Consider the following 26,429-nt stretch of genomic DNA (forward strand, 5'->3'; position numbering starts at 1 on the left):
GAAAGAAAGAAAGAAAAGAAAAGAAAGAAAGGAAGAAAGAAAGAAGAAAGAAAGAAAGAAAGAAAGAAAGAAAGAAAGAGAAAGAAAGAGAAAGAGAGAGAGAAAGAGAGAAAGAAGAAAAGAAAGAAAGAAAGAAAGAAAGAAAGAAAGAAAGAAAGAAAAGAAAGAAAGAAGAAAGTAAGAAAAGAAAGAGAAAGAAAGAAGAAAGAAAGAAAAAGAAGAAAGAAAGAAAGAAAGAAAGAAAGAAAGAAAGAAAGAAAGAAAGAAAGAAAGAAAGAAAGAAAAAGACTCAGATGCCTGGGTGGCTCAGGGGTTGAGCATCTGCCTTCGGCTCAGGACGTAATCCCAGGGTCCCGGAATCGAGTCCCACATCGGGCTTCCCGTGAGGAGCCCGCTTCTCCCTCTGCCTGTGTCTTTACCTCTGTGTGTGTGTGTCTCTCACGAATAAATAAATAAAATCTTTTAAAAGAAAAAAAGCCTTTTTAAAGGTAGTCCTCAAGTATTTGTGGCTAATTAAGTGATAGTGTTGAGAAAGATAAGATATTCAGAGGTTGTTATCCACTCATACTTGGAGATTTTAATGCTCTCCACCAGCACCTGACAGATCCAGCAAGCACAAAATAAGTAAGGATATGGTTGAACCAAACAGCACCCTTGATCCCTAGATCTAATAGACATCTAAGAATATTTCATCCAACAACAGAGAATATACATTCTCTCAAGCTCACATGGAACATTCTCCAAGACAGATCTCATCCTGGACCAAAATCACTCTTAAACAAATTTAAAAGAAGAGAAATCATACAATGCCTACCTTGCAGACCACAGTAGAATTAAACTAGAAATCCATAATGCAAAAAGAGGTTGAAAGTATCAATAGCATATGTAGAAGGTAAACATAAGACTTCTAAATAACACATGGGTCAAAGAAGTTTCAAGAGAAATTTGAATATATTTAGAACTAAATGAAAATGAAAATATGACATGTTAAAATATGTTGAAGCAACAAAAGCAGTATTGGGAAGGGGAATCTGTGAATTATTAAAGAAAAATGATCTGGGGCACCTTGGGGGCTGAGTGATTGAATGTCTGCCTTTGGCTCAAGTCATGACCCCGGGGCCTTGGGACTGAGCCCCACATCAGGCTCTCTACTTAGTGGGGAGCCTGCTTCTCCCTCTCCTCCCTGCTTATGCACACACACCCTCTCTCTCCCTCCCTCTTTCTGTCTGAAATAAGCCAAGTCTTAAAAAGAAGAAAGAAAAATGATCTAAAATTAATACTCTCAGCTCCTACCTTAGGAAACTAGAAAAAGAAGAGCAAATTAAATGCAAACAGAACAAAGAAAAGACATAAAAACTAGAGTAGAAATCAATGAAATTGAAAACAAGAAGTCAAAGAATTAAAAAGCTGGTTCTTTGAAAAAAGGTTAATAAAACTAATAAAACCCTAGGCAGTTAAGCCAAGAAAAAAAGAGAGAAGACACAGATTACTGACATCGGAAATGACCGAGGGGCCAAACTACTGATCCCATGGGAATGAAAAGAATAATAAAGGGGATCCCTGGGTGGTGCAGCGGTTTGGCGCCTGCCTTTGGCCCAGGGCGCGATCCTGGAGACCCGGGATCAAATCCCACATCAGGCTCCCGGTGCATGGAGCCTGCTTCTCCCTCTGCCTGTGTCTCTGCCTCTCTATGTGTGTGTGTGTGTGTGTGTGTGTGTGTGTGTGTGTGTGTGTGTGTGTGACTATCATAAATAAAAATAAAAATTAAAAAAAAAGAATAAAGGAATTTTATGAACAGCTGTGTGTCCACAAATTTGATAACCCAGATGAATAGAACAATTGCTTCAAAGACACAACCTATCAGCACTCACACAAGATGAAGTAGGTAATCTGAATAGGCTCATATTAAAGAAGCTGAATTAATAATAATCTTCCAAAACAAAAGCACCAAGTCCAAGTGGTTTCAATGGTGAATTCTCCTTTCCTAAGGAGGAAATTTTTACCAATTCTCTACGATCTCTTGAAGAAAACTGTAGCAGAAGGCGCACTTTCTAACTCCGTGGTTGCCCGTAGGGAGGTGGGGAGGGAGGATGGGACGAAGAGAGTACGGGAGATTTTTAAGGGAGAGGAAATATTCTGTGTAATATTGTAGTGGTGGATACACGTCTACAGAGAGACGTATACACATATATATCAGTTTTTGCCGCATGCGTTTTAATGTTCTCTCAAGTGCACGCATATTTAGAACTGTTTTGTCTTGGGGCGCCTCGGTGGCTCAGTCTGTTAAGTCTCTGCCTTCAGCTCAGGTCAAGATCTTGGGGTCCTGGGATCAAGCCCCAGGTCAGGCTCCCTCATCGGGGAGAATGCTTCTCTGTCTCCCCCACTCTCTGGTTGCACTCTCTCTCTTTCATGCTCTCTATCTCCCAAATAAATTAAAATATTGTTAAAAAAAGAATAGTTATGTCTTTATGAATAATTTACCCCTCTATCATTAAGTAACAGCCATCTGTAAGCTGGAAAATTCTCATTGTTCTGAAATCATTTCATCAGAATTCAACGTAGCTGCTCCATTTTGGTTTTATCAGTATTAGTCAGGTGTATCAGTGTCTATTCTTTTGCTTTTAACCTGAATCTTTACCTTTAAAGTGAATTTCCTATACAAAATGTAGAGTTGGGTTCTCATTTAATTGATGTATTTAGACCATCAGCATTTAAGGTGATTATTGACAGGCTTAGATTGATAACTACCATTGTTTGCCATTGTTTTCTATTCCTTGCATTTGTTCTTTGTTTCTTTGCCCCTATTTTTTTTCTACCTCCCTTGGTTTTAACTAATCCTTTTATATGACTTAGTTTTCCTTCCTTCCTTTCTTAGCATTTCAACTATACTTATAACATTTTCAGTCATTTTTTGGGAGTTTCCAGAATGGTTTTTAAACCATCTAGATCTGCCTTCGGACAACACTCGATTGCTTCCCATATAATGCTGTTAACTCACAGCAGAGCATCCGCTAGCCCTCCATCCCACCTTTGTAGCACCTGTGCCGGTCACTCACTATCTGTGCACTACAGGGCCAACTACGTTGTTGCCATGATCACTTGAAACAGGCAGTTATCTTTTAGATCAATTAAGAATCAGAAAAGCAAAATATTTCACTTTTATTTATTCCTCTCCAATGCTCTTTCCTTCTTCATGGAGGTCTGAATTTCTGACCCCTACCATTTTTCTTCCCCTTGAAGAACTTAACATTTCATTTCTTATAGGGCAGGTCTGTGGACAACAAATACCCTCAGGTTTCGTTTGGCTAAGAAAGCCTTTATTTCTCCTTCACTTTTGAAGGATAATATTTGTGGATACAGAATTCTAGATTGATATGCTTTTTTTCTTCAACATGTTAAATATTTCACTTCACTCTCTTTATGCAACATTTCTGACAAGAAGGCCATGACATTCTTATCTTTGTTCCTCTGTAGAGAGGGTGCTTATTTTCCCTTGACTTCTTTCATGATTTTCTCTGTCTTTTGTCTTTTGCCATTTGAAAATAACATGCATGAATAAATTCACTAGTAGTGAATTTTTGGTATTTGTCATTTCTGACCTTGTCTGAACATCCTGTATCTGTGGTTCTGTGTTTGCCATTAAGCTTAGAGACTGCTTTGCCTTTATTCTTTCAAATATTTTTCCTGCTCCAGTGCCTTTTTCTTTACCTTTTAGATTTCCTATTATGCATATGCTGCATCTTATAATATTATGCCACAGATATTGGACATCCTAGTTTTTCTTTCTTTCTTTGTCTTTGCATTTTAGTGTAAGAAGTTTCAGCTGACCTATTTAAGCTCAGTGGTCCTTTCCTTGGTTGTGTCCACTTTACTGAATACTTATCTTCTCTGTCACAACATTTTTTATATCTTGAATTTCCTTTTTATTCTTTCTTAGAGTTTCCATCTTTCTGTTTATAGTACCCACCTGTGCTTGCATGTGCTTTGCTTTTTCCATGGGCGATGGGCTAACTTGTGTCCCCCACCCCTCACATTCATCTCTTGAAGCCCTAACAGGGAGTACCTTAGAATGTATTTGTAAATAGAGCCCTTAAAGAGTTGATTAAGGTCACATGACATCATGGGTGGGTCCCTAACCCAGTTTCATTTATGTAGAGAACATGTGGACACACAAAGAGACGTTCGGAGTACAAGGACAGAGGAACAACCCTGTGAAGAGGATGGCCATGCATGTGTCAAGGAGAGAATCCCCTGAGGGAACCAACCCTGCTGGTACCCTGATATTGGACTCCAGCCTCCAGAACTGTGAAAAAATAAATTTCTGCTGTTTAACCCATGTGTGAGATTTTTTCATGGCATGCCTAGAAGTGAATACAAGCCCTTGCCATATTAACCATAGTTATTTTAGTTTCTCTGTCTGATAATTTCAACATCAATGTCACATCTGAGTTTGGCTCTGATGCTGGTTTTTTCTTCCCAGACTGTTTGTCCTTGTCTTTTGACATGCCCCGTAATGTTTTGTTGAAAGCAGGACATGTTTTATTAGGTAATAAGAACGAAGTAAACACACCTTTAGTGTTAGACTGTGCTTAATGTTTGCTCCAGCTGCACATGGCAGAGGCTTCAAGCACTCTAGTCTCCTTCCACCTCCCCTCTGGCCTTCAGGCTTCCCTGCATAACCTTCCTCAGAGACAGTCTGTCTAGGGAGGCTGCTCATTGTGTCCAATATGGAGATTATGGAAATGACCACTTTCTGGAATGCAAGGTGACACTGCAGATCCTACAGATATTTAAAAGATAACAAAAAGAATACTTGAACAACTTTAGGCCAGTAGATTTGGTTACTTAGATCCAATGGACAAAATTCCTGTGAAACACAGCTTACTGAAACTGCCTCATAAAGATACAGAACATCTAAATATCCCTATATCTATGCAAGGAAATTTATTTGTAATAAAAATATTTTCACAATAGAAGTTCTGGGAATAAACACTTGGTGAATTCTATCAAACAGCGAAGGAGGAAGCATTACTAATCCTAAACACATGCTTTTAGAAATGCCAACATCACCATCATACCAAAAGATCAAACAAAAAGAAAAATAAAGGTCAATGTCTCTCTAAAAGTAAATGTTCAGTATTTTTAAATACTGAAAAAGGAATCTGGCAATATGTAATAAGTGATAGTTATCCTGGGATCATGTGCTTCATCTCAGGGATACAAGACTGATTCCATGAGTAAACCTCAGTCACACTTCATATTCTTCTTCTTCATCATCATCATCATCATCATAATCATCATTCTCCTTGGAAGGGGAAGTCGACTTCCCTGAGAAACCATGCTATTTTGGTGACAGGTAGTCCCGTGAACTCGTAAATCAAGCCAGCTAAGGCTCCCACAGCAGCAGGTTTTATTCTCGCTCTTGAGGATAAGGATTTTGCCACTCTCCCTGGATTCCTTTGTTAGAGCTGCCCTGACAAAATACACAGACTGGCTTACACAGCAGAAATCTATTTTCCTAGTGTTCTTGAGACTGGATGTCCAAGATCAAAGTGTTGAGATGCTTGCCTTCTCCTGAGACCTCTGTTCCAGCTTGCCGGTGGCCACCCTTTCACCGTGCCCTTTGCGTGGTCTTCATCTGGATGTGTGCATCCTGGTCTCTGGGTATGTTAAAATCTCTTTTTAGAAAAGCACCAGTCACATTGGATGAATGTCCCTCCCTTATGACATTATCTTAACTTCTTTCCTCTTTGAGGTCGAGTCTCCAACCTTGTATAGTCACAGCAGGGGTTAGGGCTTCAACGTATGAATTTATGGGAACATAGTTCAGCCATGAGACACAAACTTTCTGTTTCTTTCCCAGAGACACAAACTTTATCACTAAGTCTCCACGGGCCCAAATGTAGGTTTGAAAAGGCCTGATCGTGGTTTCCCGATGTGATTGCTGTTTTACTTACTTCTGCTTTTTCCCTTAGATTCTCTCTACTATCTCCTAGATGATGGGTTAAGGTGCAGATTGACAAACTTTTCTTCTGCAAAGAGCCATAGGGTGAAACCTTAGGCTCTGTGGCTAGTCAGGTCTACAGTTGCACCATGAAGGCAGACAGAAATGATGCATAATTAAATGAGCATATCTGTATTCCAATAAAACTTTATTCACAAAAACAGACAGTGTATTGCTTTGACCCATAGGACATCAATCCAGTGGGGACTCTTCCTGAGGATTTTGACCATGTGAATTAATACTTCAGATAATAAAAAGTCGTGTAAATTTATTCATTTTTCTCTATATCAAGAGTTCTTATATGTTCTCTACTAGTGAGTTTTCTGCATGACAGCACAAATCACCAATTGGCTACTACCTGGAAGTCAGGAAAAATGCACATTTTTTTAACATTTCTTTGTTTCATCTATTAAAATTCCAACTGTACTGTATGAATGATGGAGCATCGTTCTGAACTGTCCTTATTGGTGACAGTACTCTGTGTGTTACATGCTGGAGCCCCAACCAAGGACATTATCCCTCATGAGCTGATTATAAGAAAAGGATCAGGAAAATATCTTGATATGGTCATTTTCCCCCATGTGTCTTCTACTTTCTAATCTCTGAGATGGGGCCCCTTCTGACCTCCCGAATGTGCGTCCCCACCCATTACCTTAAGACCAGCTCCATACATTCATAAAAACTGCAACACACATCTTGAGAAGAGGAGTGAACACCCACAGATGTTTGTGAACATGCCACCAGATTGCCCTCGCTTTCCCACGTCTTTCTCATGCTTTGGTGGAGTTTTCAGATGGTCCCAAATCTAGACTTCAGCTATTCAATTCGCAACTATAGTTTGAATTAAAATAACCAGCTTTCTTCTCTTTAGATGACCTCACATCACCCACCAACATCAGCTGTCCTTTGGGATCCCTTTCCAGCCATAGCTTCATCCTACTTGCAAATCAGCTGGTGGGTTATAACCCTCATGTCAGCTGACTGGTGCCATTTATTTGACATGTCAGGGTTCATGGTACTCTGGAATGCATCCACTGTCCATCACAGAAAAAACACTGCAGAAGGAAAGGTTTATCAAGCCCCCCTCGGTTTAGAGTTTCAGTGTTCTTCCAGAATTTGCAAAGGCTTATGCCGTCATGATATGTCCTTACTACCCACCTGTGTTTTTTCCATAAATAATGCACTCATGAATAATGAGTGATCAGTGAGGTAAAATAGCCAAGTCATAGTTGGGAGGGCGACTTCCTTGCTATATATCTAAGGAAAGATTCGTAATGACCTCCCACTTTTATCAAACTCCAGGTGTGTCAGTTTTTAACTGGGTGAATGCTTCAGGCACTATTTAAACCAAGAGTGATTTCATAGCTGACCCACCCTCTTCTGAGGGGTACAGTCGAGTGCCAGTAGAGAAGGGGACTCTTCCAACATCTCCTCCTACAACTCTAAGAACAGGAAGTGAGGGATAAGCAGCCCAGTGACTCATCTTATTTCTCGAACATTTGAGCATCATTCAAGGGAATATAGGTTTCTAATGACCCACAGGTAAGTCCCCTGAAGTTCTAATGCTGAAACTCCTTTGGTCTACTGACATTTATAGTAAAAAAAAAAACACTTAATTACATCTTTGCTATGATCTCTCATTCAATTAAGTACTTGAAGGAAGGAAATTGCTTATTTTCTCTGACTAAAGAAACTGAAAGCTAAGAACACTGAGAGGGAGGAGTCTCAAAATTGTTTTGCAACTTTTCTCCGGAGGACAGTGTGGTGTGGAGGAAGCAGCACTAGTAAAGTTTTGAGTGACTCTCATCAGTGCCATCTGTACTTGTTATCTTTCAAAATACTTCTTTTTCCTGCGCCCTTCAGGAGATTATAACATCCTGCTGTTCAGTCTCGGAGGGCTTTGCTGAGTGTTCTTCCTCCATAAGCAGTGATTCCAGCATCTCTGACCTCAGGATCCGGACTTGGTGGAGAACTTCAGCAAGGTGAGGCCTGTGGGCTTTCTGTAGATAGCTGTGGGCACCTGCTGGCTGAACACAAAACAACTAGGGGGGGTTCGGTTATGAAGAATTGGGGGGCAGGAGCTGGTATCAACTCCAGTCAGAGACGAGAAAATATTAGTAGCTTGATTCTAATCCTTTACTACTTAGGCAAACAACAGACATCCTTATTACAGCACATCTGACACCTGAACAAAGGGAGATGCATTCTGAGTACAGAAGATGTAAAAATTTATTCCCCAGGTGATTATGAGTGATAGTTCAAAAAAAAAGGGGCTTGGTTTCCTTTCTCTAAATGGTGCACTGGAAATTCTTGGTGGCCATAGTGGAGTTCTGGGGAGAAGTCAAGTTAGGGGCATGAGGAAGGTATCAGAACATAATATTAAGTTAAAAAAACACACACATCTGTATTTAAAGCTGCATTGTATGGTATTATCATGATTTTAGAAAACAAGCATACATGCACACATAACCGCAGAGCAGAAAAACTTTCACTTCCCCAGGCAGAGCTACACAAAAATATGGCCTCTTTGCCTCTCTTCAGACAGTTTAATTTTTATATTATACTCTAGTCTACACTGCCAAAGCTGTTCCTTCAGTTCTTTTTTGTATTACTGTCTGCCTTCCTGAATATTGCTGATTTTTTTTTTCTAGTGGCAAAGTACAAGGGGGAGGCAGGAAGCCAACTAAAAAAAGACTTTCAGAATAATTGAGTGACTTTCTGTAGGGCCTGTTATAATAACACTTCATATGTGCTTGATTAGAGTGAGAGATTTTTAATGCTGATTTCAGAATTTTTGTATGTTAAACCTTGTTAATTATGTTTATTAATAATGTTAGTCCTTTTCCAAAATCTCTACTGATTTTTTTTTACCATGTTTATTTAGGAATTAAGAGACAAGCTGAAATCTCCTACCACAAAAATTGTAAGGTTTTTGCTCATAGTTCTCTCAAATTTATATATACAATAATATAATGTATATCATGTATGTAATTACATACATACGTACACACATATATGTAAAATGTGTGTGGATGTGTGAAGAGGACTACGCTACACAATACTATGAATATGATTTTTATAATATGTAAATCACGTTATAAAATATGACACATAATATTTATACCAGTATAAAGGACTATAGAGTAACTATAATAGATATTTGCCATTAGCAGGTAAATACATAATCACAACTGTTTTGTTTCCCGAGAAGGTCAAAGGTCAGCCTCTGTCATTGTGTTGAATTCTGGTGATGCTTTTTATCTTCAGGTCTGTTTACGGCGATGCTAGTATAGATAAACCGGGTTTCTTTTAGTTACTCTTTGTATGGTAAAATATTTTTCTTTTATTTTCCCACCTTTAAATGATCTCTGTTAACAATATATTGGCAGATTTCAAGCTTTTTTGCAAAAAAGATTGTAAGCTTTTTTCCCATAAATGCAATTTGACCAAACTTGTCACTTATCTGGTTAGGCCATTTATGTATATGCTGATGATCAGCATATATGATTTTGCTTGTTATCCTCAATTTCACTTATGACATTTCTATATTCTCCTTTCTTGTACTTCTGTTTTTGCTTACTCCTTTATCGTACCCTTGAAGACACTTTTTTTGGTCCTTCAGTGAACTGCCGTATTTTCCTCCCTCCCTCCACCATGTTGATGTGCTCCCTGTCTCTCTTGTCTTCACTCAGCGCTGTATTTACATGGAAGACATAGGCACAGCAGACCAAGTTAGGTTCCTACTCTTATTTACCTTTGGGCGTGTGGTGTTTCTTGGCTTCATATTGAATATTTCCTCCAATAGATGCTTCCATATAGGGCTTTGTCTTACAAACTATCAATGCTTTGAATATCAGACAGTAGTTTCTGAGGCCCTCACATTCATTTTTATTTATTTATGATAATCACACTCAGAGAGAGAGAGAGAGGCAGAGACACAGGCAGAGGGAGAAGCAGGCTCCATGCACGGGAAGCCTGACATGGGATTCGATCCCGGGTCTCCAGGATCGCGCCCTGGGCCAAAGGCAGGCGCTAAACCGCTGCGCCATCCAGGGATCCCCAGGCCCTCACATTCAAATATCATTTGGGCTAGCTTTAAATTCTATGCTCAGAATTACTTGGCCCTGAAGATGGGTAGACAGGACCTTTTCTGATATCCCTGGGGCTACATATGCTTTGAAATTCAGAATTGGGGCCTTTTAAAAAGGCTATTAAATACACGTATTTTAAAGACCATAATAATATTACACACAATAGTGGGATCCGGATCATTACTCTAAAATCAAACACACTAATATTTTAGCAATAAAGCATATGAATGTTCACATGTAAATGGAATGAAGAAAGATTATGGATCGCCTCCTGTCACTTTATGCTGGTTTTATTTTGCAAATAAATTATGCTGTCACACACACAAAACACAAAAATTTCATTTAAAAAATTATTTGATTTTGAAATACGGCATTTGGATGAATATTATATGAAAATCACCCTATTTTCCTGTGATGGGCAGCTTTACTGTTAAACATCAGTTTCAATCTGATCCTTGAATTCTTGCAGGTGATCTACTCTTTATTTCTGGAAGCTTTCAGAGTTTTTACTTTGTTTTTAATAATCTTCAATTCCTCTATATCTTGAGGATTTACCCTTCACTCTATGGGCCTCATCAATCTGGAAATGCTCACATTCTCTCAAGAGGGAATTTGTGTCGCATTGTTTTTTTTTATTAACTATTTCTTTTATTAAACCATTATTAAAGCCTATCAGAAACAAATTTTAAAATCTTTTACCAAAAAAATCTTTAAAAATTTTAATTTAAATTTAATTTGCCAACATATATTGTAAAACCCAATGCTCATCCCATCAAGCACCCCCCTCAGTGCCTGTCACCCAGTAACTCCAGCCCTTCGGCCACCTCCCCTTCCCTTCCCCTTGTTCGTTTCTCAGAGTTACGAGTCTCTCCTGTTCTGTCTCCCTCTCTGATATTTCCCACTCATTTTCTCTCCTTTCCCCTATAATCCCTTTCACTATTTCTTATATTCCCCATATGAATGAGACCATATAATGATTGTCCTTCTCCAACTGACTTACTTCACTCAGCATTATACCCTCCAGTTCCATCCACGTCGAAGCAAATGGTGGGTGTTCATCCTTTCTGATGGCTGAGGAATATTCCATTGTATACATAGACCACATCTTCTTATCGAGTCATCTGTCAAAGGACAGCCCTGGGAATTTGAACATGCCAATTATACAAAAGGTTCACAAACACATGGTCCCTAAGTGAAAAGAACTGATGAATTTAAACAGAAAATTAGAATCTCTCCCATGTACTGAGTGCCATTGAGGAAGTACATAAGGTGATAAAGAGGCCCAGAGGAGTGACACCCAGTCCAAAATAGGAATTCTGGAGGCTTTCAGAAGACAAGAACCTCAGTGGAGTTGTGAAGGCTATAAGGAGGTAGGCAGAGGAAGGAAAGTGACTGGCACTTTAGGCAGCAGGGAGTGAATTAGCAAAGGCATGAAACATTGAAAGGCAAGACGTGGTGTATATTTCTGGAGCATAAGACATACGAATGCAAAAGTTACAGATGAAAAAAGATGCAGAGTATCCAAGGCTTTCCAACCTAGGCTAAAGAGCAAGAGATTTTTCAAATACAAATGGAGAACTATTGTGGGATGTCAAGTGGGATAAAATTGTGGCTGCATAGAGGGGTATCTGGCTCTCCAAAAACAACTGATAAGAGGAATTCAGCCTAGAAGGGTAAAATCAAGCAACTATTGAAATAATTCCAGCCAATAAATGCTGGGCTCCTGCTCCAGCAAGAAAGTAGAACTCCAGCAAAAGGACTACTAAATAGTCCTGGCCAACCAGTGCTATGATTCTGCGGGGGAGAGCAGATAGATGTCCCACGGGAGGTCGAGGGGCCAGAGGCCTTGAGAACGTGGCCTGAGCCCCAGGAAGAGAGGATGCATGATGGGCTGACTCGGGAAGAGTCAGCTGTGCGGGGCCGAGGACCTGGCGTGGTGGGAGGACAGTCGCGGGGGGTGAGAGGCTGCAGCCCACTCTGCACGCGGCCCCTTCAGCCAGAGCGGGCGGCCCAGTCAGGAGCCAGCAGGTGGGCATCCAAGGAGAGACGCAGTCCCAGCACGGGATGGGAGGGGGGGCGGGTACTCCGATGCCCTGTAGCCCACATGCCACGCAGGGCGACAACTGCCTCCTTCCACACTTCCTGCCGCCACACCCATTGCGACCCAACTCAACTGTCATTATTAAAAGGAGAGAATTTCGTAGAAGTCCCAAATAAGCTCAAGCCATATATATGAGTCCCAATATAGTTCTCAACCCATTTTCCATAGTGACACCTGGAAATTCAGTTCTTCTTTGTCACACACACTCGAGGATGACAGCCCGGCATGGGCCACTCACTGACGTAGACACAACCAGGCTTTTACCTCTTGCAGATCAAAGTCTAACGCCCTGCGGTATTTTTCTCTCCCAGGTTCAGCCACACCTGGAGATGGAGGGTGAGTACAAGAAGATTATTCTGCTGAAAGGACTGGAGCCCATCAATGACTACCAGTTTAGCATAGTCAAGTCCGTACTGGCCCGCGATTTGGGACTGACCGCAAACATGCAAAAAGAATATAACAAGGTCAAGATTGCCGACCTGATGGAAAAGAAGTTCCCAGGGGTTGCCTGTGTGAACAAGCTAATAGACCTGTTCAAGGAAATGCAAGATTGTGAAGACATTGTTATAAATCTTCGAAATGGAAAGAGAAAAGGTAATGGACAGGAGCCTTCACTGTCGGGTGTGTGCCCCCTGCGTCCAGCAGAGCCTTGGTGTCGGCAGAGCTCAGAGAGGGGTTTTCCAGTTTCTGACCTGGTGGCTGAGATGAGGTGGCCCTTCAGATGCCATGAGTTGACAGCCCAGACAATTCCTTTCCTACAAAGAGGCCCACTGTATTGTATTATACAGGGTGTTTTTGAGGAGGTACAGGTAAAGAAAAAAGCAGAAAGGGTTGACAAGAAAGATATGGAGGCTTCTACATATTAGAAAGGTTGGACAGGGGTAAAATAAAATTAGAAAAATTCATGAGATATAAGAATTCTTCTATCAGTTCATGCCGTGTTCTATTACAATATTTAATCCATCGCTACTATATTCTCTAGCAACAAACATAAGACAGGACTTAGCGAGTAACCTACCTCCTGGGGGTGTGAAGAATTTGCCTCTTCCAAAAATCACTGGACACTAAAAACATGGTGTAAAAAGTCAAGTCCAATGTCACCAGTTTGTCTCATCACCAATGAGATCAGATGTCTTTTCTCTGGTTTCTATAATTCAAACAGACCTTGCATAGGAACTAACCCACGATCGGCATCGTGAAAACTGCAGTTTCTTAAAAAGAACATAGAGGCTAAGTGGGCTGGAAAAGGATTTGACGGAGGTACCTGGGAGTGCAGAGGATGGAGAGGCGTGCTCGTGCCCATGGGGAAGCAAGGAAGCCATCTGGCGGCGCGGGTCAGCACCTGTAGCCAGGGCGGGTGGGCTGATGCAGGAGGGGAGGACACCAGCACTCCCAGCCCCACAAGCAGAGCTGAGAGGACATAGCACTGCAAGTCCTACAGCTGCCCTAGACCAGCTCCCTTGGAATTATCATGCCTTTTTTTTTTTTTTTTTACTGCAGTTATGAGGCAAAGCAGAGGAAAAGAAACAATACCTATGAAGAAAATAAAGCCGGGTGCATCCAGCACTGAGGAATCCACATCTACCGCAGACGGGGCTTCGGGATCAGTCCATGATACACCTGAGTCCAAGGTAGGATGGCAAAGTCCTGCCCAGGAAGCTTCTCCTATGGCTCTTCCACCTATTACCTTCTTTTTTTTTTTTTCTTAATTTATTTTATTCATGATAGACAGAGAGAGAGAGAGAGGCAGGCTCCATGCCAGGAGCCCGAGCGGAACTCGATCCCAGGACTCCAGGATCGCGCCCTGGGCCAAAGGCAGGCACTAAACCGCTGAGCCATCCAGGGATCCCCTATTACCTTCCTATGTACACTGAGCTCTTTATTCATTTATCAACCTGCAAATAGAAGAAGAATCAAGAAAAGGGACTTCCAGGGGCAGAATGAAAATGAGATGCAAAGGGATGCCTGGGTGGCTCAGTGGTTGAGTGTCTACTCAGGGTGTGATCCCGGAGTCCTGGGATCGAGTCCCACATCGGGGTGGGGGGAAGCCTGCTTCTCCCTCTGCCTGTGTCTCTGCCTCTCTCTGTGTCTTTTATGAATAAATAGATAAAATCTTAAAAAAAAAAAAAAAGACAAGAAGATGAGGTTTAGAGTCAGCATCTTGTAGCTCCCGATCACCCATTAGGTCTCAGAATCATGTGCACCTGACCTTGCATGTATGACTCCCTGCGAAGGAGATGTGGAGTCGTTACCCCTCGTTAGCTGCGGACAAAATTGGAAGTCACACGAGGAGAGCCGCTTGCCCAAACCCACTCTGAGACACAAAATTCAAACCTAGATTTTCTAAGTCCCAATACAGCATCCTCGCCACCTGGGGAGAGGAAGGTTTCCCAGCTCTTGCGTGAACCAATCATCTGTGTGGGCCGCCGGCCTTCCCATCATCTCTTGGGAGGATAGACTCCCCATAGCTCCAGCATTTCAGGAGCACAGAAATTTTAGTACAATTAGACTCGAGTTAATAGGAAGTCGATATGCTCAGTAGTAATGATGTGTTTAATCTAATATTGAAAACGATTAACCAGAAGTGTGTGTGTGTGGGGATTAACTTCAGAAACAGAAAAGCAAAACCACACCAAAAGGTGGAAAGAAGAAGGTGCAGCCAACCCAGCAACAGAGTCAGCTTCCAGAACCTTCTGCAACAAGTACCCAGTCATCTGGGAGCTCCCTTCAGGGTCCTCAGCAGCCTCCAGCAACCCCATGCAGCAGTGGCTCCACCAAGGTACGGTCCCCCGCCCCATACCCGAACCTCTCCGCCACATGCCGCAGGCGTCACCCTGACGCGAGAGGGCTCCTCAGCCCTTCCGTACTCCGTATGAGTTCTCTATATATATAACAAAAACGACCCACTAGTTCATCAAAGGGAAACACTGAGACTTCTGTGTTTTACAAACCCTTTGATATGAGCAAGGTAAGCGTTTTGACCTAATTCCAGATCTCATATCGTGGATTATTTCTCAAGTTCTGTCTTGTTTTGCTTGCTCTTGTCAGCCCCCATGATTCACAATCCCTCCACAGCCTTGACTCACATCTCTCCGGGATTTCCTGATAAGACGGAGCCTATTTGCCTTTAGGCCAGGCCCATGGGTGTGACCTTACCCATCATCGGAACCTCAGTCCCCGTCTCTCTGTCACGACAATGACCTAGGTGCCCATTTCAAGACAACTCTGCTTCTGCCTTGCAGACTGGCTTGGAAGGGATACTTTCTAAGTCCCCCCCAGCCTCTACAGGTGACAGGGTCATTTCTACTCGCAGAAGAATCCTGCTGGTGCCCTGAAACCTCCTTGGAGCACAACCACCCCAGGGAGGCTCATCTGCTCCCTCAGCCACTCACTTCTCCTCTGGGGTCCGTCCACCTGCATGGGGAGCCTACAAAAGGTTGTCTGACCATTGGGTCTGTGGCTCATTCGGTGGGCGGGAAAGCTTGGCTCTGATCCGTCACTGGGTCCCCCGAAGATTTTCTCCAGGGTGTGGCTTCAAACCAGACACAGACCAGTATCACCTTGACACCCGCTGCTCTGTCTCTCCAGAAGCAAAGAGCTCAGAACAGCCTGTTCTGGGGCCCCTGGGAGGCTCAGGGGGTTAAGCATCAGCCTGCAGCTCAGGGCATGGTCTCAGGGTCCTGGGATCAAATCCCACAAGGGGCTGCCTGCTGAGCAGGGAGTCTGCTTCTCCCTCTCCCTCTGCCCTTCCTTCTGCTCATGCTCTCTCTCTCTCCTTCTCATATAAATAAATGAAATCTTAAAAAAAAAAAAAAAAAGGAAAGAAAAGAACATCCTGCTTCATGAGCAGGACAGGGAGACGAGGGAAATAATCTCCTGGGAAAATAATCAGTGATTATGGTTAAATAGTATCCCCGAAGTTCTTGGGGGAACCTGCTTCTCTTAGAGCCTGGGATTGATTTTCTACAATCAATAAACCCCAATATTCGCCTGAGGAACTTACGCGGTCCAGTGCGTAGCAGTGGTGAACAGAATTCACAACCCATGAAATTCGAATCACCTGAGTTGTTAGAATTTGCAGAGTGACGATTGTGATCCCGGTAGGGTGTGAGGCGGGGAGGTGTTGGTGGTCGCTGCCTACGGGGGTTACTGCAGTGTGCACATCGGGGTGTGTGCGTGTGCGCGTGTGCGAGAGAGACAGGATGGAGAGAGAGGCTGTGGTCCACGCGACGTGGAAAACCACTAACCAGGAAACGAAATCCTTGCTTCAGAACGGCAGAGGCGCCGATGAGCTGAAGGACACTTTCAAGAGGATGAGCATATCCTTGGAGCCCACGCAGCCGCCCAGGTCGCCCCGGAGCAGCGGGCTCGCAGCCCAGCCCTGCGTCCCCAGCTCACACCTGCCCGCGGCAGCTCCCGCCAGCCTCGCCTCGGTCAAGGTAGCGCAAGCCTCTCCCACCCGCCGCCCTCCGCGGAAATCACAGGGTTCATCAGAATCCTGAAAAAGCTTGTAATCCTGCCGGCGACCGCCTCTAACTCTTCTCTGATTAAGTCACTTACTCACCAAGCAGGCATCTAGAGAGCCTCCTGGAGTCTCAGTCGTTTTCTATTAGGGGGTGTGCATGCCGGAGGTGACCTCTGACCTCCAGGGGACGGTTACCTTGCCTTGTCCACGATTAGAGCATGTGGGGACGTAGCCAGACGGGAAGTGATGGGTGACAAGCAGGTTCAGCTACTACGGCCCATTTCGGTTCCACTCCATTCTGCTTATTTACGTTGGTGTATTGTCCGCACATGTGCTCCAAGCAGCATCTCCGGTATTGTCAGCTCCTGTGCTCCGAGCCACATCAGGTGTACTGTCAGCTCCTGTGCTCCGAGCCACATCAGGTGTACTGTCTGCACCTGTGCTCCGAGCCACATCCTGTGTACTGTCAGCACCTGTGCTCTGAGCCACATCCTGTGTACTGTCAGCACCTGTGCTCCGAGCCACATCAGGTGTACTGTCAGCACCTGTGCTCTGAGCCACATCCTGTGTACTGTCAGCTCCTGTGCTCCGAGCCACATCCTGTGTACTGTCAGCACCTGTGCTCCGAGCCACATCAGGTGTACTGTCTGCACCTGTGCTCCGAGCCACATCCTGTGTACTGTCAGCTCCTGTGCTCCGAGCCACATCCTGCGTATTGTCAGCACCTTGCTCCGAGCCACATCAGGTGTTTTGTCAGTATCTGCTCCTAAGCAGATGAGGTATTTTAATACTTCCTTTGATAAGAAGTCTTCTCATCTTATTTAGGCTGAAGTGTTTTCCACTATGTCGTGCCAGACTGAATGTATTCCTTGGTGATCCTCACCGACATTGCCTTTCAGAGTAGGTCAGATCTTCCCTTTGTTCACTTTCACGGTTCCCTTTATTTTCCTCTGTATCACCTTTTATCACAAGTGAGAAAAAAAAAATCAATGTCTTTCTTCCTCTTTAGACAATAAGCTTAGGTTATGGATATTGTTTTCCATGGGAAGCCAGACAGCGGTGGGAAAGTGAGAGGACACCTGTGTGCACCGACTGCCCTCCCACCCAGCCCTTGCTTCTGCCCTGCGAGACCCCTGTGGTTACCCACTCTGGGCTACAAAGCCTACATCTGAGCATCTGAGGAGAATGGACAGGGAAGAATTGTAAGACAGCCTGAAGGCTAGAAGGGATCAACATTTAAATCATTATTCTCACTCAAACCCCAAACTACCCACTGTGACCAGCCGAGGCCGGTCTTCCTACATACAGTTTTTCTCAATGAATTTTGTGTTTATTGTTGTTGTTAGTGTGAGGACTCTATTTTCTCCCCTCGAGTCTCTCATGGTTATTTGGTGTACAGGACTAGCTGCCCATACCTGTGTCTATCTTGAGACTAGTGGCCATAGCTGTGACCTTATCTGGTCATTGGAACTTCAGCCCCTGTCTCTCTGCCATGACAAGGACATAGGTGCCCATCTCAAGCCAACTCTACTTATGCCTTGCAGACTGGCTTGGCAGGGATACTTTCTAAGTCCCCCTCGGCCTATACAGGTGACAGGGTCATTGCTAATCCCATGAGAATCCTTCTGCTGCCCTGCATACTTCTTGAAGCACAACCACCCCAGGGAGGCTCATCTGCTCCCTCAGCCACTCATTTCTCCTCCGGGGTCCATCCACCTGCACGGGAAGCCTACAAAAAAGTGTCTGACCAAACAGTCAGTGGTTCATTAGGTGAGCAGGAAAGCCTTGCACTGATGCATCATGGGGTCTCCCAACAATTTTCTCTAGGGCGTGTGTTCTGTTTGCTTTTTTTGGATTCAAATCCAGAAACATCACTATCACCTTTGATTTCTGCTGTTATGTGTCCATGAAGCAAGCAGCACAGAAGGGCACGATTCATAGACAAGGTAGGAGGTGAAGGATATACTCAAGAGAAAATGGCCTGCTTATGCTTTCAAAATTGATCCAAACCAAGACTATATTTTCATCATCCTTGTCCTCTTCTTGTGATGCCCATTTATGAAAACTGAGTTTTAAAAGGTAATAGCTCAAGATCGTCCTGTCAATGAGATTGCTAAGTATATGTGGACAACCTGAATGGAGAGACTTCTTTTATAAGGCGAGCCGATAACAGAGCTTCCAACAGGGTCATCATAAAGCCTGAAATACTGCTTATCGGAGCAGAGTACAAACTTTTGAAAAAACATAGGAAAACAATGATGAAGACATTTCTGTGCACTGGGCATTTACTTAGCGCTTAGTTCAAATCCAGGCTTTGAAATCTAAGGTTTGAACATTTTGTTGTCATATGTTGAATCTAGACTTGAAATGCAGATGTTAAAATGTCTTCAATTCATTTTTTTACATTTAGGCAGACAGCGTTAGGTTTGGGGTTGTTTCTGTAAGCCAGGTGCCCAAGGTGGCCAGAGACTGTTGTCACCAAGAAGCTGCCCTACAGAAGCAGCTCTGTCATATGCCTATCAACATCTGATACTTTAAAAATTAAATTACTGAATGCCAGAAGTGGTGGAAACTGTGACTAATTAACTAATGGGATGACTATTTAATAGCTGTCATTAAACGATGAAAGGCAATAAAGGCCCATGATTACAGCAAAATTCCCCAGTCTTACTGAGGAAACGTTCGGCCAGTGGTCATGGTTTGGGTGGACTATTCAATACGGTGAATAGAGCTCAGAATGCTGAAAGTTTCAAATTGCCTGACTTGCTGTAAAGATAGCAGAACCCATGGCTGAGGAATCATGCATTGAGAGAACCTCTCCGTCAGGGTCAGGGTTAGAGCTCCCAATGCTTGGAGGGCTGGGTCTCCTATGTGCTGAAGATCGGGTGCTGGAAACTGATGAACTGGATGAGAAAGGCTGAGTTCATCAGTGCCCATAAGTGTGGCCAACCTCGTGTGAGACATGCTACCCTTACTGCAGAAAGATAGCTCCAAGGGTTAGGCCTCATCGAGGGATTTGGACCAGTTCTGCAGGAAATGTAGAGCCACCACCGTATTCTATCTCAGACCAATGAAATTTCAGTCACCTGAGCTTTTCAGGTTTGCAGAGTGAGGTAATTGATCCCGGCTGAGATGAGAGGAAGGTAAGGGTAGGATGTCTGTGTATTCACTCCTATTCCCCTTGCAATAGGATCTAATTGGTAGAGTTAAGGTCCTGTTTTACAAAGTAGAAATGAAATGAAAGTGTATTGTATTTCATCTAATTTCAAAAACGACTACACACACACACACAAAACACAAACACACAAAATCTATTTTTCTACAGGGAAGGGTTGACATAACCACCAAAACTGATTACACCGTAAGGATGTAGCCATCCCAGGAACAGAGTCAGTCCCTAATACCTTCAGCAACCAGCACAGGCACAAATGCAAGCCCTCCCTGCATTCCTGCCAACACCCCCATCCAGCAGTTTCTTAATCAAGGTACAAGGTTCCTGTTTCCAGTATTTCCCTTCCCTGTGAGGTCATGGCAAGGACCAACAGAACCCTGGAAGGGCAACCCCCAAATACATACAATTATTTCTTTATTTAAATTACTTGCTTATTTACAAAGTGTGTATTTTAAAAGCCTACCTGAATTCAAATTCCAACTCTTATTATGTCCCCCTCTGCATTAAAATCACCTATGAGCCAGTGGACAGCTGATCATCCTTATTCCACATGGAATATGATTGGTCATTTTTTTGTTTGATTTTATTTTTGTGTATCCCTCAATATACAGCAACAGAGATCACTTGCGGTGGAAGAGGGCATGGAAATACAGAGCCTACCAAAGCACTATCACCAGTTCTTCCTCTCTCGTTTTTTATTACCTAAATAATATTACCTTAGAAAATTTAGGAAATGGAGATACACAGACAAAAATAAGTAAATTTTTTGCTATCTGATCTCTTTTACATCAAACATCACATTTTGAAAGTGTCTTTCGGATTTTTACCCTTTATTATGTATGCACAAAGAATATAATTTTGTCACCTGACATATATTTTTCTATAATCCAGTTTGAGGTTTTTATTTTCACTTCATATGCTTTAAAGTGCTATTTAAGTCAACCAATGTAGAATTAAATTCTTGTTTTAATGTATAAGAAAAAATACTCAGTTATTCCATAAATTAGAAAAATAATTCTGTATATTTTGGCTTTAGATTATTTCCAGTATTCCTCAAGCCTGGAATGAGCATAAGAAAAATATGCCCATCAAATATGCTTCTATGAGCCTCAGAGTAGATCCATAATAATTTTCTAGGTGAGATCACAAGAAGCGTTGCTAGCTGTGAGACAGCCAGCTGTGGCCTCATACTCAGCCCTGGCACTCCCAGAGCCCACCTTTGCCCTCACCTTCATACTTTCTTTTGCAGATCAATACTTTCCTCCAATTCCAAATGCTCTCCTGAAACTCCAACATGGTTCAGGCCCCTGGGGAGACGAGATGTCAGACCCCTGATTCTTGGCGAGTTCTCTGCCGGCATGCTTTCCCTAAGGGTCCTACCATTATTCCAACAGAGAAGTGTGGAAGAGGAGGAAATTATTCTCCTTCTTTACCCTTCTAAATACCTGGCTGAGTCCCCTGTAATAAGAGACATATTAACAAAAGAAAAACAAGCAGAAGTCTGTTATAACATGTCTACCTCATGTACACCTGGGAGAAACCAGGGAAAACTTAGTAACTCCCTGCGGTGGCTTGAACCAACAGCTGAAATACCATCTTCAGCCGAAGACAAGAGAAAGGAAGGTGTGGAGGCCACTTATGAAGATTACCAGGAAAAACAGAATAAACAACGGTGTTTCTTATGCAGATTTCAGGCAGGCCATCCTTCATCATGAGATTCTGTTGTGATTTAGGGTCCCCTTCTCTTCCCGGTAGAGAGAGAGACACTGTTACAAATGCATGTTCCTTACACAAGAGCAATTTCTGTTCTCTTTGTAGAGTGTTTCCTATATTTGCTGTTTTTTTAAAATAATAAGCTCAAAATAATTTTATACCAAGGGAGCATACCTTCAGATGGCTCATTCTGCTACTCTTCAAGAGCCCCGAGCCAGGACCTTTCCGAATTAGGGAAGTTCATGAGATTCTCCAGTGCTTATTTAATCTCTTTTTAGCACAGCACTTCTTGAAAAGAGCTCGTGGTTTCCGTCTTTCAATAGTGACATCTACTGGGATTGGTTCCAGATGAAAGCAGTGGTTACTGATTGGAGCCGTTCCCACTGTCAGTGCTGTGAGGGGGAATTATTTTCTTCCCTGTTTATATCTTAGTTTGCTCACTAAAATGAATTGATTGGTAAATTAAGATGATATATTCATCCTCATTTCCACTGGGAATCCCTTCATGACAACATGGCTGTTGCCCACTTCCTTGCTCAACAGGACTCTCCTAGGAGAAATACTTTTTATCTTGGGTTGATCACTTTTAAAGAAAACATATTCTTCCCAAACTCTTAAAACAATGGAGAAATAGAATTATGTCAAACTCTCCTCTATGTCTTTCACGGGCTACATTATACCAGGCCAGCCATTTCTACCTAGCTCACTTTTTTCCCAAATCCATCCCATCAGGTATTTCTGGAGGCTCAACATTGAGCCTAAAAGCTCACACTAGAAAGTGACGGTTTATTCTCTTTCTTAACATGCTTCTTTTTTGGTGTGTACTTCCAAGTAGAAACCAAGATTGAAGGCTATACCTAGAGAAGCTGCCAGAGAGGAGGGTGTCCAGAAGGGTCCCAAGAAAGTGATGGTGCTGAAAGCAACAGAGCCATTTGTATATGATACCATGGAGCCGGGGAAAAAGATGTTCCATGCCACTGTAGCTACTGAGAGCCAATTCTTCCAAGTGAAGGTTTTCCAGGTCAACCTGAAGGAAAAGTTCGTCTCAAAGAACATCATCACCATATCAGATTATGTTGGTCGCAATGGGTTTCTGGAGGTGTACGATGCCTCTTCTGTGTCTGAAGTCAGCGCTGACCAAAAGATGGAGGTCTCAAGCGCACTGATCCAAAAGGCAAATGCAACTCCAAAAATCCGTGATCTTTACTTGCAAAAGCCAGGAACGTTTGTGAATGGGATATATGAGGTGCACAAGGTAAGCCCACACCATTGTGTTGTACTATTTCTTCTGCAACCCCAGAATGTGAAGTCTGAACTTGCCAAGTAAAGTTTGGCTCACTTCTGAAACACAGGAACTCGAGGTACCAGTGACCAGGGTAGTTGGGTAGAAGCGTCCCACCTCAGGGTATGGGACAGGAGAGCTCTTCATATTCTGCCATGCAAGTTCTGCAGAAAGAGTTTCTCAGAATCCTTGGCATTTGTCAGATTTAATCATCTATTCACAGGCACCCTGGTCCAGAGCAGTGCAGACTCTTTCTATTTGTGTCCATATCTTCATGATTTTGTTTGAGCTCTGTCCCATCCATTTCGGTGACAGCTTAACTGTAAATAAAAAACTGTCCTCCCAAACTTGGATGCTAGCGGTGACGACCAGAGCGAGAAATCAATAGATTCTGCCCTAAAATGCAGCTGTTTCTAACACTTAGCTAAGATTCTGATCCTCTGAATCCCAAAGTGCTCCTCTCTTCACACTCATCCATCGAAATATTGTTGGGCATCAACATTAGCATTATCTAACAGGAAATATGGATATTGAAAAGACTAGAGAAATCAGGTTGTTTCATATGCAATTTATGGGGTGTCTGGGTTGGTTTGTTCGGTTAAGTCTCCAATTCTTGATTTTGGCTCAAGTCATGATCTCAGGGTTGTGAGATTGAGCCCCACATTGGGCTCCATGCTGGGTGTGAAGCCTGCTTAAGATTCTCTCTCCTCCATCTGTTGCCCCACACATATTCTCTCTCTTTCTCTCTCTCAAAACAAAACAAAAGTTAAAAATACTCAATTTATTAATATGGGCAATGAAATGTAGAATTTTGGTGAATTCTTAGAACTGGTGTAGATATTTCTGTCCCAGCACATCATGGAGATACTAGGCTGAGCCACCCTACTTTCCATGACGAGTTTTGTTCCATACTCCATTTAACATGTCTTCTAGGGTGGCTCTTTCCTTCGACCCCTGTTGTTTCCTGTGCCCCCTGTGTAAGTGGCTATGCACACAGGTGCATATGCAGAATTAGTGAGTAGAGTGAGTGAGAGGATACCTAGAGCAATGTGACTGGATAATCTAGATTAAGGATTCAGGCAGATTGAGAGTGAATAGAGAATAGAAAAAAAAAGGAAAATTATAGACTGAAATAATTCTCTACTTAATGAGAATTAATGACAATCGCCAGACCCATAAGGAGAATCCCCTGAACAAAATACTTTAACCTATTTGCTGCCCCTCATTCTGGACCTCTAGATCATGTTAACCTGTCAGAGACAACAGTTTACACTCACACCCTGTGTTTCTAATAGATGTGGAAACCTGATCCAGTTCTCAGGAGAATGGTTCTGACTTTCTTTTGCAGAAAAACGTGTTAAATGAACAGATCATTTCGTATGAGATACAAGACAATACAGGGAAGATGGAGGTCTGGGTGTATGGACGCCTGACCGAAGTCGACTGTGAGGAAGGCGATAAACTCAGACTTACCTGCTTTGAACTAAGTGACAATGTGAAGAAGCTGAGATCTGTAATTCACAGTTTCATGAAGGTGGGAACTTCTGGGGAATATCATTCTTCCAACAAAGAAGACTTTAAGAAAACTAGACTGACTGTCCTTTCCTGTCATTCTTTCCTTTATCAGAGAAGGGGATGTGTAATCTTATTGAGGCCTTCAAAGTATATAATATCTAGCTAAATATTACAGAGTTGATTGAATGTGTCAGAGTAGGGAGATTATTTAGTAAATTTGAGCTTCATTAAGGCAGGCTTGTTTCAAATCCTGGCTCTGTGATTTTCTAACTGGTGGTGAACTTAAACACCAGGAACCTCAGGTTCTTCATCTATAATAGGCGGGGAATGTCATCTATCCCAGAGGCTGTTAAACAGAGTTCATGCCAGACCTAAAGGATCCACGGTGCCACTGAATATCTCAAAACACAAAGGGACCAGTTTTTATTTTAGTGTTATATACAGACTGGTCTACACAGCGGAAGGGGCTGGTCGTACAGGACGAAGTCCATGCTCTTTGTCACACACATCCATGCAGGATTGTGGGAAGACTATCAAAGGCTAGAATGACACAGATCAACACAAAGGTTGACGCATCCAGACGCATGGCAGTGCCCACACTCTGAAGTCTCTCCACTTCTGAGGCCCTCAAACCTTCCAGCCTTTCCCTCGCAGGCTCAGACCCTCCTCCCAACGTGTTTTCCCAGTGAGAACCTTCCCCTCAGCTCTTGCCATTGAGTACATCTGCTCCTTCTCCCGCCCTGTCCACAGGTACTCCTGCTGTATGCGAGTGATTACCTCATTTCAGGGTCTCAACCAAGGTGGGAAGGGGGGTGACTCAAAGGATGGGAATTCATTGAAGCGGATGGATGAGAGTGACAGCCTTACAGGAAGGAAGAGCAAAGGGGATGCAGCCAGTGGCGGGGAGATAGAGTCAGTGCAGAGAGAAAGGTAGAATCAGCTGCGTCTCAACTGTCCTGTCTTTATCTCTCTCTTCTTCAAGGTCATCAAGTCCAGGAAGAACAAGAAACAACCACTCGATCCTGATTCACATATGGAAACCTCACCATGATGTCCTTCTAAGAACATCAACAATGGATGGCATCAACAATGATCTCTATGGAGATAAAATCTAAGTTCAGAGGGAAAAAAAAAAATATATATATACATGAGAGAAATTCAGCGATAGATATACCATCTATCAATTCTAAGGAATAGAGTGGTCATGGGTAGTTTTTATTTTCTTTTTTATACTTTGCTGTGCCATCCTAATACCCTATTTTGCATGTATCGTTTTCATAATTTGGAAAAAAATAATAAACATTTTTTCCTAAAAGAGTGCTATAACGGGAGTCTAATTCATTGGTGTGTTGCTTAAAAGAGAATCATTTGTGGGCTGCAGATCAGGGTCGGGCACACAGGCTCCAAAGCAATATTTGCACTTAGACTTTGGGGGTGACCCTGACAAGGTGAGCCTGGAGTCAAGAATAGGCTCTGAGAAACCCAGCTGAGGGCACAGGTCAACACGGAAATCCTCTGTGCTTCTGTTGCCAAGGCCTGTGTGCAAGAGAAGGATTGCTTTTGCTCAAAACAATGGGTATGTATTCAGAATTGGTGTCCCTGAGGGGGTGTCACGGCCAGCGGGCTGCAGAACGAGGCGCCTTTTGGGGATTTGCAGGAAGACGCTTCTGTGTTGCACGGGATTGCAGCTCTCGTGCCGTGGAGTCACTGGCTCCATTCCTTTACTCAAACAGCGATAGCTCAGTAGCTGTGCAACCCTATTTGCTGGTTCTCGTGCTGCACGAAGGTGGAAAGCAGTTTCATCACCTGCAATGAAAAAAGTGAAGTTTGGAGAGATTGAGGGAAGTTGTTAAGATTGTAACATCACTCCGCTGGTTCGGGAACAGATTTCATGCTGAGATGATGAAAAGATGTCACTGACCGCCTAATCTTCCTCCAGCTCAAACTTGATTTATGGACCCTCAGGATTAAGATGGCTTCACACAGAATGATGTTTGTATTCTGAGCTACATGCTCATAGTCGTCGTGTTCTGACTCTTATTACTTCATATTCTTGTCACTTTATAGGAACTTTCTGTAATTGACC

At 42.9% G+C, this 26,429-nt stretch overlaps 1 protein-coding gene across 6 annotated transcripts in view; it reads left to right on the plus strand.

The window, feature by feature from the left end:
* The window catches only part of LOC140626863 (interferon-activable protein 203-like), a 40,093-nt gene extending 14,424 nt beyond the window's left edge, over positions 1-25,669 (plus strand). For 2 of the 6 annotated variants that reach the window (XM_072814616.1, XM_072814618.1), the window contains exons 2-10: positions 7,868-7,986; positions 12,508-12,790; positions 13,697-13,827; positions 14,808-14,975; positions 15,510-15,632; positions 16,468-16,635; positions 22,382-22,801; positions 24,177-24,362; positions 25,326-25,669. In XM_072814616.1, the coding sequence (XP_072670717.1) occupies positions 12,526-12,790; positions 13,697-13,827; positions 14,808-14,975; positions 15,510-15,632; positions 16,468-16,635; positions 22,382-22,801; positions 24,177-24,362; positions 25,326-25,394 (1,530 nt within the window). In that variant the 5' untranslated portion in view covers positions 7,868-7,986; positions 12,508-12,525 and the 3' untranslated portion in view covers positions 25,395-25,669. Of the gene's footprint in view, positions 1-7,505; positions 7,547-7,728; positions 7,987-12,507; positions 12,791-13,696; positions 13,828-14,807; positions 14,976-15,509; positions 15,633-16,467; positions 16,636-22,381; positions 22,802-24,176; positions 24,363-25,325 lie in introns of those variants that run through there. The other 4 variants (XM_072814617.1, XM_072814615.1, XM_072814619.1 and 1 more) reach the window with 4 other exon arrangements.
* The last annotated feature ends 760 nt before the right edge of the window (positions 25,670-26,429 follow it).

This window comes from Canis lupus, chromosome 38 (genome assembly GCF_048164855.1).
Source record: "Canis lupus baileyi chromosome 38, mCanLup2.hap1, whole genome shotgun sequence".
Classification (NCBI taxonomy): domain Eukaryota; kingdom Metazoa; phylum Chordata; class Mammalia; order Carnivora; family Canidae; genus Canis; species Canis lupus.